Source organism: Corvus moneduloides, chromosome 4, assembly GCF_009650955.1.
Source record: "Corvus moneduloides isolate bCorMon1 chromosome 4, bCorMon1.pri, whole genome shotgun sequence".
In the NCBI taxonomy this organism is placed as follows: Eukaryota; Metazoa; Chordata; class Aves; order Passeriformes; family Corvidae; genus Corvus; species Corvus moneduloides.
The window spans coordinates 9026430-9040664 of NC_045479.1; the positions used below are offsets into that span (position 1 = coordinate 9026430).

At 42.6% G+C, this 14235-nt stretch overlaps 1 protein-coding gene across 1 annotated transcript in view; it reads left to right on the forward strand.

The window, feature by feature from the left end:
* ETV6 (ETS variant transcription factor 6) overlaps positions 1-14235 on the forward strand; it is a 135550-nt gene that overhangs the window by 37382 nt on the left and 83933 nt on the right. The window contains exon 2 of the mRNA XM_032106039.1: positions 4918-5044. Coding sequence (XP_031961930.1) covers positions 4918-5044 — 127 coding nt within the window. The remainder of the gene's footprint in view (positions 1-4917; positions 5045-14235) is intronic.

Sequence of the window (14235 nt, forward strand, 5' to 3'; positions counted from 1 at the left end):
TGGAGTATGCAAACTGTAACACTGACCGAAGTCCCCAGATGTGCTATACAGTCCACTGAGGGCTCTGATTTCCTTCCTGCTCCCAGTGTTAGACCTTGTAACTCATCTCATAGTGGTCTTCTGGACTTTCATATCCAGCTATGGTATTGCATACAAACCACTGCTGAACAGTGCATCTACCTTCCTTCCCTTTCCTCTTCTCCTGACTTGCTTCCCTAAGGATTAACTTAGTTGAATCTCCTGCTCTTTTCCCGTGTCCCTTGGCCCGTCTTGTCGTTTCATGGCACAAGTACGCCAGCGTCCTGGGAGGGAAATGTGTGTCAGCTTTCACTCTCAGTTCATTTCTCCCTATATGGTATCATTATGTGCAGTATAGGAGAAAGTTTTTATGCAGTGATTAGGGTCAGCTGCCTTTTCTGTCTAGCATGAGGTATTTGCAGACCACATTGGCTGTTTTGGTTTCCTGAAAACTGCTGCATAGGTAATGCATTTCTTCGCTTTATCAATTAAAAAAGGTAGTTTTACTGTATCACCTATCCAGCTACTGAAATAATCATGTCATTGGGATAACATAAGAGCTTGCGTAGCAGACTTTCTTATATATTTTATTTTGGTTTCTACAAAAATATGTATGTTCTTTGTGCCTGCCATCTGAGTGAACTTAGTAAAGGGACAAAAAGGCTATCACATTGCAAGGCTGTTGCTTTGGAGTTTAGAAGGGTGCAATTATATTAAAAGCCTGAAGCTATTTTTATTTGCAGCCTCCCTCAACCTCATCCTCAACTGTTAGACATCTTTTAAATTTAATTTTCATACTTTGATTTTTTAATTAGTATTTTTATTTTAGCAATATGAATTATTTGTATTTCTGACAGAGAGAATTCTGTTCAGGTAGATTTTGTCAGTAAAGAGTGTACCCCAATTCTTCAAAGTGAAATCAGTGTGTGCTTTGATGGCTTTGGGAGTCTAGTCAGCTGTTACATACACGCCTACTACATAGTCATGGTCAGTATAGCTTTTGATTTAGACAGGATGGTTTGATCTATGGCGTTCTCAGCAGCTGAATATTTAGTAAAGAGAAAGAACCCTTGGATTCTCTTGATTTTTAGCCTGTCTCTGCTCAATTGGGCAGGTGAAAGCATGTCCTACTCTCTCTGGCTGGTTGTCCAGGTGGCTCTCTTGGAGCACCAGCCACCAGAGTAAACCCCAGGGAGGGCCTTCCATAAAAATTGACTTTATGTAGCTCTTCAATTACTGTAAGCAACATGAAATTTCATGGGGAAACTTTCTTGACTCCCTGTGAGCTGAAGAAACTGATCAAAAATGATGACAGCAAGCAATATGTCATCTGTTTTAGTCACCTCTTTGTGGCTACTGGCAAAATGCTCGGGAGTTGCTCTTTTGAAATTTCTTAGCTGGTAATTGTTTGGAGCTGAGCATTTGGTCACTTGTAGGTTTAGATGTTTATAGAGTCCCCAGGCAGGTGGCAAATATGGAATGCGGTAGTACCTAGCTCTTTCCTAGCACTCATCACCAAAAATCTCAAAGGACCACATCAAATGTGTATTGATTTAGTTTCTTTTACCAGTAGATTAAGCTGCAGCAAGGCTGTTTGCTCAAGAACAAGCAAGGTTCGTGCAGGTTCTACCAGCACTACCTATCCTTCTTCCCAAGCTGTGGCTTGAACAAGCCTACCATTCTTGGCCTTAATACAAAGGGCAATATTAAACATGACTAGTTAGGAAATGCTTTCAGAAAAATTCTTAGTAGCAGAGTATCTGGTTGCATAACCTTAGAAGTCACGTTTTTGTTTGGTGGATCCCACAGCGAGAAGCACTGGGCAGTTCTGGAGGTGTGAAGATTAATGCAATCCGTTCTCAGTGGTGTGAACACAATAGGTACCTCCTGGAAATGTGACTCTAAAAAGCCTCAGAAAGCCTGGAGGAGCACGAGTGATCTTGTGCATTGACTGTGCAGGCTGGGCACTGCGTGTGGCTGAGCACAGAGCAGGGGCAGGTTGCAGAACTAGACTGGTGTTTGCAGTTCTGCTGCCAGCCACGTTACTGCCCCATGCTGTATACAGGGATTAAGCTAATTTTTTCCACAAGCCCAGTGTCTTGACCTCTCTGTGCCATTACCATTCTACACCTTTTGGAAATCTGTCCAGGACAGTTACAAGGGCAGCTCTTTCAGCATGCAATTGTTAAATGTATTACCCTTGAGAAGCACATGCTGTCCTTTTTCAAGACAGCTTAACTCTGAAATTACTTAGCTCATTTGAGCTTTGCTCTTGCTGTAACTCAGGTTGTCTGTGTGTCTAATAAAAAGGAAAAGACTTACCTAATGTCTGTAAATTGCTTTGATATTTAGGCTAAAGGTGCTGACAGAAAAATGCAGGATTAGCAAGAGAGGGCATTTCAAAGGCACTAATAGGAGTTGGATCGCTAACTCCCCTTCGTGCCTTGTAAAATGCCTTCTGCAAATAGTAATTCACGCAGTACTGTGGACATCCAAGATGTGTGGGAAAAGTAACTGCAGTTCCATATCTTGTTTGGTTTTGGCTGTCCTGTCCTTATGAATACTAGGAAACAATGAATCAAATACATTTCTTTGTAACAGTAAATATCAATGAAGCTGTCATGGTATAAATCAAATTATGGTATGCCTTTAGGAGATTGATCAGTAAAGGCAGCACATACTGGAAGCATAATGTCTTAGTTTGATACAGCACCTCCTGGGTCTTGAGGGAAGTGGACAGGTTCTGGATTTAATTTCATATTCCACCTGCTCTTGGGCAGTGAGGAGACCCTTTGAAGCCACTTTGTCATTGCACTGGTGATTCAGTGAGCATGAAATGTGACCTGAGCTTGGACTGTATCCTGCATTCTTCAGGAGGGAGGAAAAGGACATCAGGTATCCCACCTACCTATCCTCTAGTGCCTGTTTGCAGAGGCAGGCATCTGTGTGGCTGTGTTTCAGAAGTGTTCCTCTTTTTATAAATATCTCCATGAACAAAGCGAGCAGCTGCAGTGTGGTTCGATTATCTGCGCTGTGGATTGCAGCAGGAAATGCTGGGAAGTGCCTGGTCTCCCTCCCCTCCAGGGTGAGAGGTGCAGATGGGCACGGAGAGCTGCACCTCTGGAACGGGAAGCACAGAGTCAGCCTGTTTGGGTAGGGGAGGAAGTTGGGTAAATTGAAAATGGAGTAATGCCTTCCTTGTAGCTCCAGAGGTGCATCTTTTGTCACGTCACAATGAACATCCCCATTCAGCAACTACGAAAAACTGAATTCATGCAAGCTAATGGGTTGCTGTGGCCTGGACAGTGATGAGTAGAAAGAAACTTGAGTTTGTGGGAGACAGGAACATAATATTGAATAATTTCTCCTTAAAAAGTACTGAGCTGACAGCCACAGAAGCCATACTTGCAGAAATAACAAAGTGATGGTGGAGTGGAACAGGCCTGTCTTCTCACTCTGTCTAAACCTCCACATGTTCTTAATCTTCCGTGCCATGTGGTTATAGTGTGTTGTGGTGGACTCCTGATGTTGAGGCTAAACTTCTGGTTCTGCCTGAGCTCCTGAGCAGCAAACAGCACCTTGCAAAAGAATGAACTGGACTTGCTTTGAAGCGGTGGCTGCAAGACTTTCTAGGTGTCCCATTTATTTTTGGACATGTCACCTAATCTGCCTGCAGAGTTTTTTGCAAAGCCTCCTCTTCCCTTTGGCAGTAAACGTGCTAAAATTACGTTCTGCAGGTGCCTCTGTCAGCCTATTTTCCTGTCTCATGGCTGTGATAATGCTGTGGTTTGTCATGGAAGCAATTACCTTCTTTTGGTCCAGCACCAAATTTGTCTTTTCCATTTGCCAGAGATCGAGGTTAGGGTGAGAGGCTGCCCTCGTACCGTCCTGCAAATGTACAGAAATTACGGTAGCTCCTTCTGCTTCTGTATGTGCAGGGATGTAAATCCATACTGTTTGCACTGGCATTATTACGTGTCAGTAGCATGGTTCTGGAGAATAACATGCATTGCCTTCCAGGAAGCATATGAGAATGGTTTTTTTTATGTTCCTGTAAAATTGTGGCTATGTTTATTTACAAAGGGTATATTTTGTACTATGATTGGAGTACATATTTGGAGGCTTAAAATATGGAAGAATTTTCCTGTCAGATCGCATGAAGTTTCAGTCTTAGATTTCTTGTCAGGCGTTTTCATAAGTAAAAACCTAACTGTGACAATTAAGAAACTAGTACAACATTTACAAATTGGCCTTCAACTCTATTTGACTGTATTTGGTTGCAAGTTAAACTACTGCAAAGATGGTAATAGTAACTCAGTTAGCAAAAACAAAAGTACTACGTTACGTGATGGTTAATAGATTAGTCTTTAGCGATGTGTTTTTCTGCAGCAATGACAAAAGTTATTGATGTCTTTAAAATGGTAGGAGTATAGTGCTAAATACTTACCTTGTTCAGATCATGACTGATTTGTTAGCATAAGATTAAGTGGTTTTGGCACTTCAGTGGTACTCATGCATGTATCATGGAGGTGCTGTCAGATTTTCACTGACATAAAACCCTTGGGGTCTCCCCACTTGCATTTCACTTCCCCTTTCCTCCCTTGGCAGATTTCTGAGAAGACCCTTGGAAACTTCATGGACCTTTTGAAAATTAAACCCACCACCCTAAAAGGTGCTTGGGCCCCCTGCAGCACTGGGCAGCGCTGGCCACCAGTGTTCTGTCTGTGCTCTGTGGCTCCCTGGGCAGCTGGTGCATCACTAGTGCTGCTCACATCACCAGGCGCACACTTCCTTCCTTCCACCCACTTCCCCCTCCTCTGCCATGGTTTCACACCCCTGTTCCAAAGTTCACGTTGTCCTCTCTCTTTCTCTCCCTCTCCCCCTGCTTTCTTTTAACAGCAAGAAAGAATTTCGTACACACCTCCAGCGAGCCCGGTACCAAATTACACTTCATCACCACTACATGTCCCAGTGCCTCAAGCGATCAGGATGGAGGAAGACACCATCAGACTGCCAGCACACCTGCGTGAGTGTCAGCATGAGGCTGCTTAAGTTCTTGGACTGAGGAGGGGGTGGGGCAGGGTGAGGAGTTACTTCTGTTTTTAAGGAAGGGAGCAGGGAAGTCCCTGGCTTTATACTTTTTTTTTTTTTTTTTTTTTTTTTTTAAAATAAGCTCTAGCTGGTTTGGTTTTCCTAGCTATTGTTTTTAACTAAAGAAAATTACTCTTAAATACAGTGTGCTAAATCTTCCCTCCCATCTCCTGCACCCCTTGTGAAGCATTTGGCCCGTTTCTCATGAAATATGGAGAGTTTGTTTTGACGGGAAGTGCTGTGTTTCCTTCCACTTTATTGGAATTGCTCAGTTACGTGCTGCAACACAAGGTCAGAGTTTCACCAGCTGTGGCAAGTGGAATGCGCTTGTGCTGTGGCTATTTTCAGGTTCTGAGGGGTCTCAAATACTTGTGATGCCCAGGCTCTCTAGTGTAGAGCATGAGTGCTGACAGAGGCAGTGGGAAAGGAGGAGGAGTGAGCTTAGCTGAGCACAAAAGGATGCTGCAAAGGAGGAAGGACATATCACTGACATTGGAACAAAAACTGGAGGGGGGGGGCAAGGTGAGAGCCAGGTACTTCCTTGCTGAGATGATTTACTGTTTGACAAATAGGAAAGGCCAAGGACTGTTGGCCAGTGAGAGGTGAATTAGGATGGAGACAAGAAGAGTGGAATTTTTCTTTTTGAAGGGGAAGCAGTTCTGATGGAAATAAAGATGTTTTAAGTAAACTTTTGTCAGGTGTTACATTCCTGGGGTACTTGAGCAACAATGAACAAGAGGTCCAGGAGCAAATAAAACTTTGTGCTTTGCCCTCTGACAAACAGGTTTGGGATTTTGCAGGGAGAAGAGGGGGAAGTCTATGTTTATCACAAGACACTCTCATTTCTGTCCTCAGCTGTCTTCCACACACACTCCTTTTCTGGATGCAAACTGCGTTTCATGCATTTCTGTGGCCCTGTGCTCGCTCCCCTGCTGGCCACTGAGTTACTCTGCCCCACGGTCACTCACTCCCGTGCTGCATGGCCCAGGTTGTACCTTTTCTGTGCTTCCTGGTGGGAATGGGAGCTGGTGCTGCAGTGTTTCTGACTGTGCCTGGTCCCTGCCTGAGCATCCGTGAGCTCCCAGGCCCAGCTTGCACATGTGTGTGGCTGCTCAGCTGTTCCCCTGGCCTGGGGAGGGCTTGGCTCCCACATTTACAGGGCATTTCTATGCTTTACCCAAAGTAGGCACAAAAAAACCCAACACACAAGCAGTTTTTCCTCCAGCAATTCTTTTCCCTGCTGCTGCTGTTCATCCCCAGGTCTTTTGGGTTTTTTCCTAATTGCAGTAGTTGGTACTGTTTACTTCTGCTGTGGGAGCCACTCTGTCCACTCCATAGCCAGGATCACAGCTGGCTTTCCAGTTACTTATTGCCCTCCCCACTGTGTCTGGCAGATGCATAAGGCAGGAAGGCAGACTCTTGATACCAAAAGTGGTGGTACATACTGTACCTGCTTCCTTCGCATCAGCTAGCCAGCATTCTGGATAGTGTAGAATTTATAAAGCTTCCTCTCAGTGAAGGCTTCTTTCGCAGTATTTTTAGAATGTGGTCCAACCTTTCACCTTGAGTTTTGTTTTGTTTTTTCTATTCTTTTGGTTGGCACATTTTTAAACTTGCAAGGCTTCTTTCCCTTTCGTATTTCCACACCAGTCTGACTTGTTGCAGGGTAAAAGCACAGATGATTAATCGTGAAATATCTGTGAAATAGCCTTCCATAAAGTTAGTGTCTGAGGTCACAAACAACATGGAACACATTTACTTAGCCTTACTAATTGTAGTCAATGGCAGTGTAGTATTTTGTAGCTCAGAATGGAGTCAATATTGACACAAAACACTGTTGTCAACCAACAGACCCGAACACTGTTAAAACCACTGTTTTTAAAGTACGTAGATTCATAGCTAGGCCACGAGCAGCCATTCTGAATTTCTAAAATGATCTCTAGTATAACTTTTACAGTTACAGAACTTCATGCAGTGACTGCTCTGTTTAGGTCCAGTAACTGAGCTTACAACATGTGCAGAAAGATTTCTGCTCTTCACGTAAAAAACTTAAGTGATGAGGAGAATATCAGGTCTCTAGATGTTCTTTTAATGCTTAATTATCTCCTTATTTGCCTTTTTTTAAAGTGCCCTATTTATAGTTTGAATTAGTCAAGCTTCAGTTTCCAACTATTAGATCTCATTATCGCCTTTCCTGCTAAATATTGTCGAAAGACTCCTCCTGATATAGGTGCTTTTAGATAGTCACTTCTTAACCTTTTCTTGGCTAAACTGGATAGGAAGAGAGGTTCTTAAGGCTGTCAGTCTTCCTGTTAAGCTTTTAGATTTCAAATTCTGTTTATATCACCTCTGTGAACTGTCTCTCACTTCAGACATCCTTCTTAAAGTGAGGACAACAGAACTGAAGATGACATTCCAGGTCTTGCTAATACCATGTATAGAAATAACTCAGCATCTTTTGGATTTCATGTCATGAGATTTAAAGAGGTATTAATACAGGGTTTTTCAGTTCCTGCACAGACTCCTCTCATTTATCTTTTGTTTATTTGTTTATTTTTAGATATGTGTCTGAGGTACAGCTTTGATCTTAAATCCAAACTGCCTCAGAAGTCAGGCAAAGTAACTAATTTCTAGTTCAGGCTGTGGTTCTATGTGAAGGTTGGGTTTAGATCTGCAAAGTTCGAGGACTTTCTGGCTCTGAGATTTTGTTTGGTTCCATCCCTACGGTTGTTTGTGTTGATTTGGTGGAGCATAATAACTTCTTTCAGCCCTCACTCATTCCAGTGCAACAGAGAGATGTGGTAAATTCTGCCACTCTCACACACAGAGCCAAGAGGTTGTCAGGCCTCCACTCCTTCTGTTTCCATGACATTCTGATGGTGTTCAACAAAATCAAGGCAGGGTTCAGTCCCAACCCACACATCTTCATGTAGGTGCTGCAGATGCAGCTGAAAAGAGCAGTTGGCCCAAAGAGAAACCTAGAGACATTTCACATGGAGCATGTAGAGCACTCTCTGGATTTAGGCAGTTTTATGCCTTCTGATAAGAAATTTCACTGTTTCTAATGTTCCAGAGCACTCTGAAAGCACCAATGGCATTAGTATTAGGACAATAAGTAGAGCAATTTCCTTTGGTGTAAGAAATTATTTCTCACTGCTTAGTGAGCAAATGAGCCTCAGATAGGCTGAGCTGACTTTATCCAGAGACTGGAAAAGGAGAAGTGCAGTTTGGAAGGGTGGAATGCAGATCTCTCTTTGCTACAAGTTTCCTTCTCTTTGGTTAGCAGAGCTAAAATTATATAGACAAACACCTTTTTCTGAGCGTGATATGAAGGCACTTTCCCCTTCTCACACAGCCTTTCATGTTTTAAGTAGCTGCTTTCACCTCAGCCAGCCTATTGTATAGAAATGCAGTGTAATCAGTCTTAACTTTAAATCTCTGGGATAGTAAGAATCATTTCTAGATAAAACATACCTTTCTCTGGTGCTGCCCTTCTCTGTAAGGGACTTTTGACCATACTTTTAAACATACTTGTCCGCCTAACATCCACTAGGAGCAGAGTATTGGGAGCATTGTCAACAAAATATCAGTGGGAAGCTGGGGAATATACTTTCCTACATTTCAGGTGTGTAGTCAGAAAACAGTTGCTCTTTGTCCCTGGTGTGTCTGCCATGGCAGCTTTGCAGCATATATGATCTCAACTAGACTACACTAATGTCAGATAGGAGTGTTTGGAAAATGGGCATTTTTTACTGAGGATTGAAGAGAATTAAGTTCAGCTTGCACACAAGGTGCTGCCCTTGGTGCCTTCTAGGATGTTGGATACCTTGTTTTAGCTCCCCCACTGTAAAATGAAAAAACCCATGAGTGCAAAGACTCTTACATGTTTTGAAAAATAATACAGAAACTGCCAAGGTATTGTGATAATGAAAAATGTAGAGATAGGTGGAAGTCCTTTGTAACTATTTACATACCCTTTATCTCTAGGGAGGCACTCCATTTTGCCACAGAGAAAGTTAGTGGGATTTTTTGGTGGGGGTCTGTATTTTTTTCAATTTTATTTTTCTTAAAGCCCATCTCTTTGTCTCATCTGGTAAAATGTCATTAGCCACTTATTTTATGCTATGGCCAATACCTTGTAGTAAAAAGTTCTTTGAACTGGATAGAGGATACAGCACATAAGAAATGGATGAGAACCCTTCCCTATGTCTATTAATATGCTCTGAATTAGGGAGAAAATAGCTTTTTACTTTTTGTAATACACAAGATTAAAATAAGGTGGTTTGCCTGCTAAAACAGCAACTGTAAATATGTGCTACAGGCTTCATGGTTTTCTTTTGTCTCCTTCAACATAAAACTTCTTCAACAAGAGAGACAGAAGAAATCTCAGTGCTGAGAAAGGACTTGCTGCATGCTCCAATCCTGTGCAGCATCATTCCCACTTGGACGCTTATGTTGATTTGTACAGTTTGATTTTTATCTCTGAAGGGCATCTTCTCTTGGGAACATGTGTGTGTTTATTTGGGGAGAGGATCTCATGGGCAAAGATTTCAGAGTTTTCTATTGATACAAACATGAAAACAGGTTCATTTGTTCCTCTGAACTAATTACTCTCCTCTCCTTAATGTTGTCATCTTTCACATATCTGTAGCCCATTGTCATAGTAAGACACGCTGCACATACTTTTCTGTGCACACAAAGCAATTATTTTTGGCAACAACTAATTTTTCTTGCTGTTGCCTTTTTTTCTGAACCCCCAACAGTCTGCACAGATGTTCAGAGTGCAATGATACACTCAAGATGTCACAGTACATGCATCACCTCATAGGGGAGAACTTTTACTTTGAGACTGCAGTGTTGTCTTGACTCCACTCACTTATGGGGCGTTGTGGTGGTAGGGAAAGCTAAAGACCTATTTGTAAAATCATTTGAGTGCTTTTTGTTTCCAGTGTAGTCTTGGGTTCTGGTCTTTGGTTTTCCAGTGTGTGATAAGTTCCAGGTCACAGCTGATTTGGATAAACTTCATGGAATGCAGACCTGGTCACATACAGCTAGTGAGATCACATTTTTTGTTTCACTATCTCTGTGTCCCTTGTTGTTACTGTCTGTTCTACTTCCCTCGTTAAGGACAGAAAGGAAGTTTGTTTAGTTTTCTGCAATGATTATATTAAAGGCCTTCAAGTTTTTAGTAAGTGTTTCATAGGAATCTTTCTTCATGGCTACTTGTATTACTGATACTCTGTTTTGGTGGGAACTAGTCCAGTGGTTTGGTATTGGTTTGGCATCTTTGTGACCTTAGCTGTACCACATACTGCAATAAAATTCTGTGTGGACATGAGTAGTAGGGTAGGACAGGTAGTTGGGCAGTTTCTTTAGGGCATTTATTAGACCTAAAGGCAGTTTGTTGCCAGTTTCTTTCTTCTGATCACGCATTGTTGCTTATATATATCATTTGTGTTTTAAGGGCACTAGTTTTCTTTTTTTTTTTTCTTATTAAAGGAATGCAGGAAACAATTAAGAGAAGGAGGAGGAAACAACAACACTCTCAGGATTGCCAAGGATTCATTTTTTTTCTATATAGTGTCTATTAATTATGCTACTCCTTTTATTAATCCTTTGGCACCTGTTAATTATTCTACAGTTTTGGCTAGCAGCTGGAAAGTCACTTTGAAGCATTAAGCTTATTGCTGTTTAGTTACTAGAATATTCAATGCACTGAACTGAAAGTATGTAGTGAGATGGGAAAAAAAGCCCTTTACCCTAAGCCACATTTAGAGCAGCAAGCAATAAAAATATTTGCTTTGGAAGGATCTTTGTGGAACAAAACTGACTGACGCACATACAGGGAAAATAAAATAAAAGCTTTGTATGACAAAGGGACTGGGAGAGATGGCCAGAATGTCAGATTAGTGGCTGAGACTAATCCTGGTCCTGCTGAAATGAGTGGTTAAATTCCCACTGATTTTCATGGGACCTGGACTGGCCTCTTTCTCAAATGATTGGCTTCTCCTAGACCTCTCTTTGCTGTTCTCTGACATTATGGCCATTTAAGCCTTGTTCTTCCCTCTTACTGTTCTTGCCTCTTCTTCTAATCTGCTTTTCACCTTACATATAACCAATACCAACCCACTGCAAAAAAGAAAAAAATTAAGCCTGGCAGTGGCACTGCTTGCTAACACCTTATTGCAGTATTTAATCTCGATGTTGCATCTTTGTCTTCTACCATAGGCTGTTCTTGCATATTTTTATTGTGAGCTATGCAGAGAGGGTCCATCCAGCAGTGCCTCCTGGTCTTTCAGATTATAGCTGTTAATAATCTACTGACAGGCCGACTGGAGTGTGGAAAAACCAGCCAGCCATCCTGTCAGCCTCAGTGACCATTACTTCGGTTAACCCCAGCAAAGCTCCTTCAGGACTCTGAGGTGTGTCCAGTTGTTGGGCAAGCAGGATGCAAATCACCAGCTGGGTAGGCACCGATCATGTCTGCTTCTAACCTAAGGCAGGCTGTTCCACAGGCACCCTCAGGTGCTCACCTGAATTGAACTCATCTGCTCCACCCTGCATCCCAGGGGTTTCTTGGAGTGAATCTCAGGCCAGCCTCAAAGAGATCATCCAAACAGGGAACTTGGATGGGTGGGAAGCCCAGTCTGAGTCACTCTTGTGCCGTGGCTGGGCACAATGTAGATGCTACTATTTTATATGGACTGTGTTGCGCTGGGAAGAGTGAAAGCCCATTACTGATTCCGCTGGGAAAACCGTGGCCTTTGGATCATGAAGATCCTGCTTTGCATTTTTCTGGCACGATCTTTGTTCATCACCTGTAGGAAGCTAACCCCCTTGTCACTGGGTTTGCACTGGAGTGACACAGGGCCACTTTGGTTGTCACTTTTGTAAATGTCTGGTGAGTTGAACCCTAAATCTGTTAACTCCTTACTGCTGCCTGGTGGCTATGGCAGAAGCATCCAGGTTAAGTGTGGAAAAACTTGCAAAGGGAGCTCGCTTGCTGTGAGCTGGTTTCTGCTCCTTGAGAGATTTTAGAATCAAGAGGTTTTTATTTTTCCCAATGTGCCTGGTTGTTGCCCAGCAGTTTCCTGCACTGACAGTTCCCGTTGGAAGAGTGTGGAGGGATAAGATCCTTTCTGTCTCGGTGGGAACTTGCAAAGCAGTCCTGACGTGGGAGGTCAATAGACCTGTGCTTCGGGATCCGGACAGCTGACAGTGTGGGAGTCTCAGTGGTGCTAAGCTAGTCTTTTACCCTTTTGGAAAGCTTCACTGTACAGTTTTAAATCTCCAAAATACACGCTCTCCTCTATTCAGAGGGGAAAGAAAGCCATGTCACTTTAATACGGGATTCAAGCTTGATCCCTTGTGGAATTCCCCTGGAAAGTGTGGAGAGGAATAAGAAGCAAAAGCAGCAGGACATTTATGGTATTGCTGGGTTTGAAGCATTTTTAGCTTTGTCTTAAAGGGACACTGTCAAGATCAGTGAACCTAAAATTAGCTTGCTTTTCTCTTTCCATCCCAAATGTCTGTTTAATTTTTCATTTGTATTATGTTATAAATGCTTCCATGCTCTTCTAAATTTTTTTTTGGTAAGAAATAAAATGAATGCAAAGAATGCAGCATTCATAAACAGCCATACAACTAATGAAAACACAGAAGAGAAACTGCGTGTAAGCCATGACTAACAACTCCACAATAAGAAACCATTGTGTCGTGAGAGCCTTGCAACAAAACACAAGTGTGGTAAAAAACCCTGCAGAAACAGCATAGCATCATGATCTTTTAACAGAGATGAGCTGCTGCCTCTTGGAAGAGAACAGCTCTGTCCAGCACTGAGAGGGGCATATAGTGTCTAAGGAGAAAGCTGCTGTAGCTTTGAGGTCCCAGGAGTTAATGTGCTCGGTCATGTGTATACACACACAGAAAGAAAACAGTTATTTGATGCCCTTTATGGGAAGCTGGATTTCCTTCTGCTGTACTTTTATGTCTTTCCTCTCCTGTGCTGGCACTCCTACTAGTGCTTAACAAATACAGCCTGGTAAAATATCCATTAAATGGGGTTTTATGCCATTTTTAGAACTCCCCATTTTACTGCTGGAGCTGCTGGATTCTTGAGTTTGTTGAAGACATTTTTGGTAAAATGATTCCGGATTTGGAGGCCCAGTCCAACACCTCAGCCAAGAGCCTCTTTCCAGTATCATTCTCCAGAGTTTCTTGGGAGGGTGAAGCACTTATACATCAGGCATTCCAGCCTTGTGGAATGCTTGTGCACTGTCTTTTATGGGATGAATGCATTTGAATGTGCTCACTTCTCATGTAAAATGTTTTGTGCAGGACTAGCATGGTGCTATTAATGTAGCAGTGCTCCTTGTTCAAGAAGTTATAAGTTAGTTATATATTTAATAGGCATATTGTTGGTGATGTTGTGAGTTAATAGACAATCACCACTGATTGGCTTTTGAGAGTCAAAGCATTAGGAGACTTGCTTAACTCCAAATCTTTCCTCTTGAGTTTTTATGCATAGAAGTCATACCCTAGGAATAGCCTGAAGCACCCTGCTTTATTTACTCCATCTGCCTGTCTGGTTTTGATCTCCGTATGCTTTTGTATCCTGCTGCAAAAAAGTGTCTGCTCTGCACTGGCAGCATGGTCAGGTAGCTCTGTGGCACTTATACAGACCAGAAAATGAAAATGTTAAATTATACCATGACAAGTAAAAATTAAATTAACGTCTCCAATGATTAACCAGCATGTTCTTCCTGCCTTTTGAGCCCACAGGCACAGTATGGGGTATTCTGCAGTCAGTGGAGAGGAAGAATAAATGACTCTATGGCAAAATTGTCGGTTATGGGGATTGCTTTGGAGACAGTGGAAGTTTTCCTATCTGAGAGCTTCCTGGGGGGCTCTTTGTAGCTGGCCATTCACTATCCAAGTCCAGAGTTGCTTGTAGCGCTGGATCCCTTGGGCTGCAAGAACCTGGACCTGTCCTGCAGGAAAGCATTGTTCTACCCATGTCCTGCATGGCTTCTGCCCTGTCCTGGTGCTGTGAGGTGCAGGAGGGTGTGGTACCCGCGTATGGGCTTTTTCCATCCCCTCTCTAAGGAAGAGTGCTAGTTCACTGTC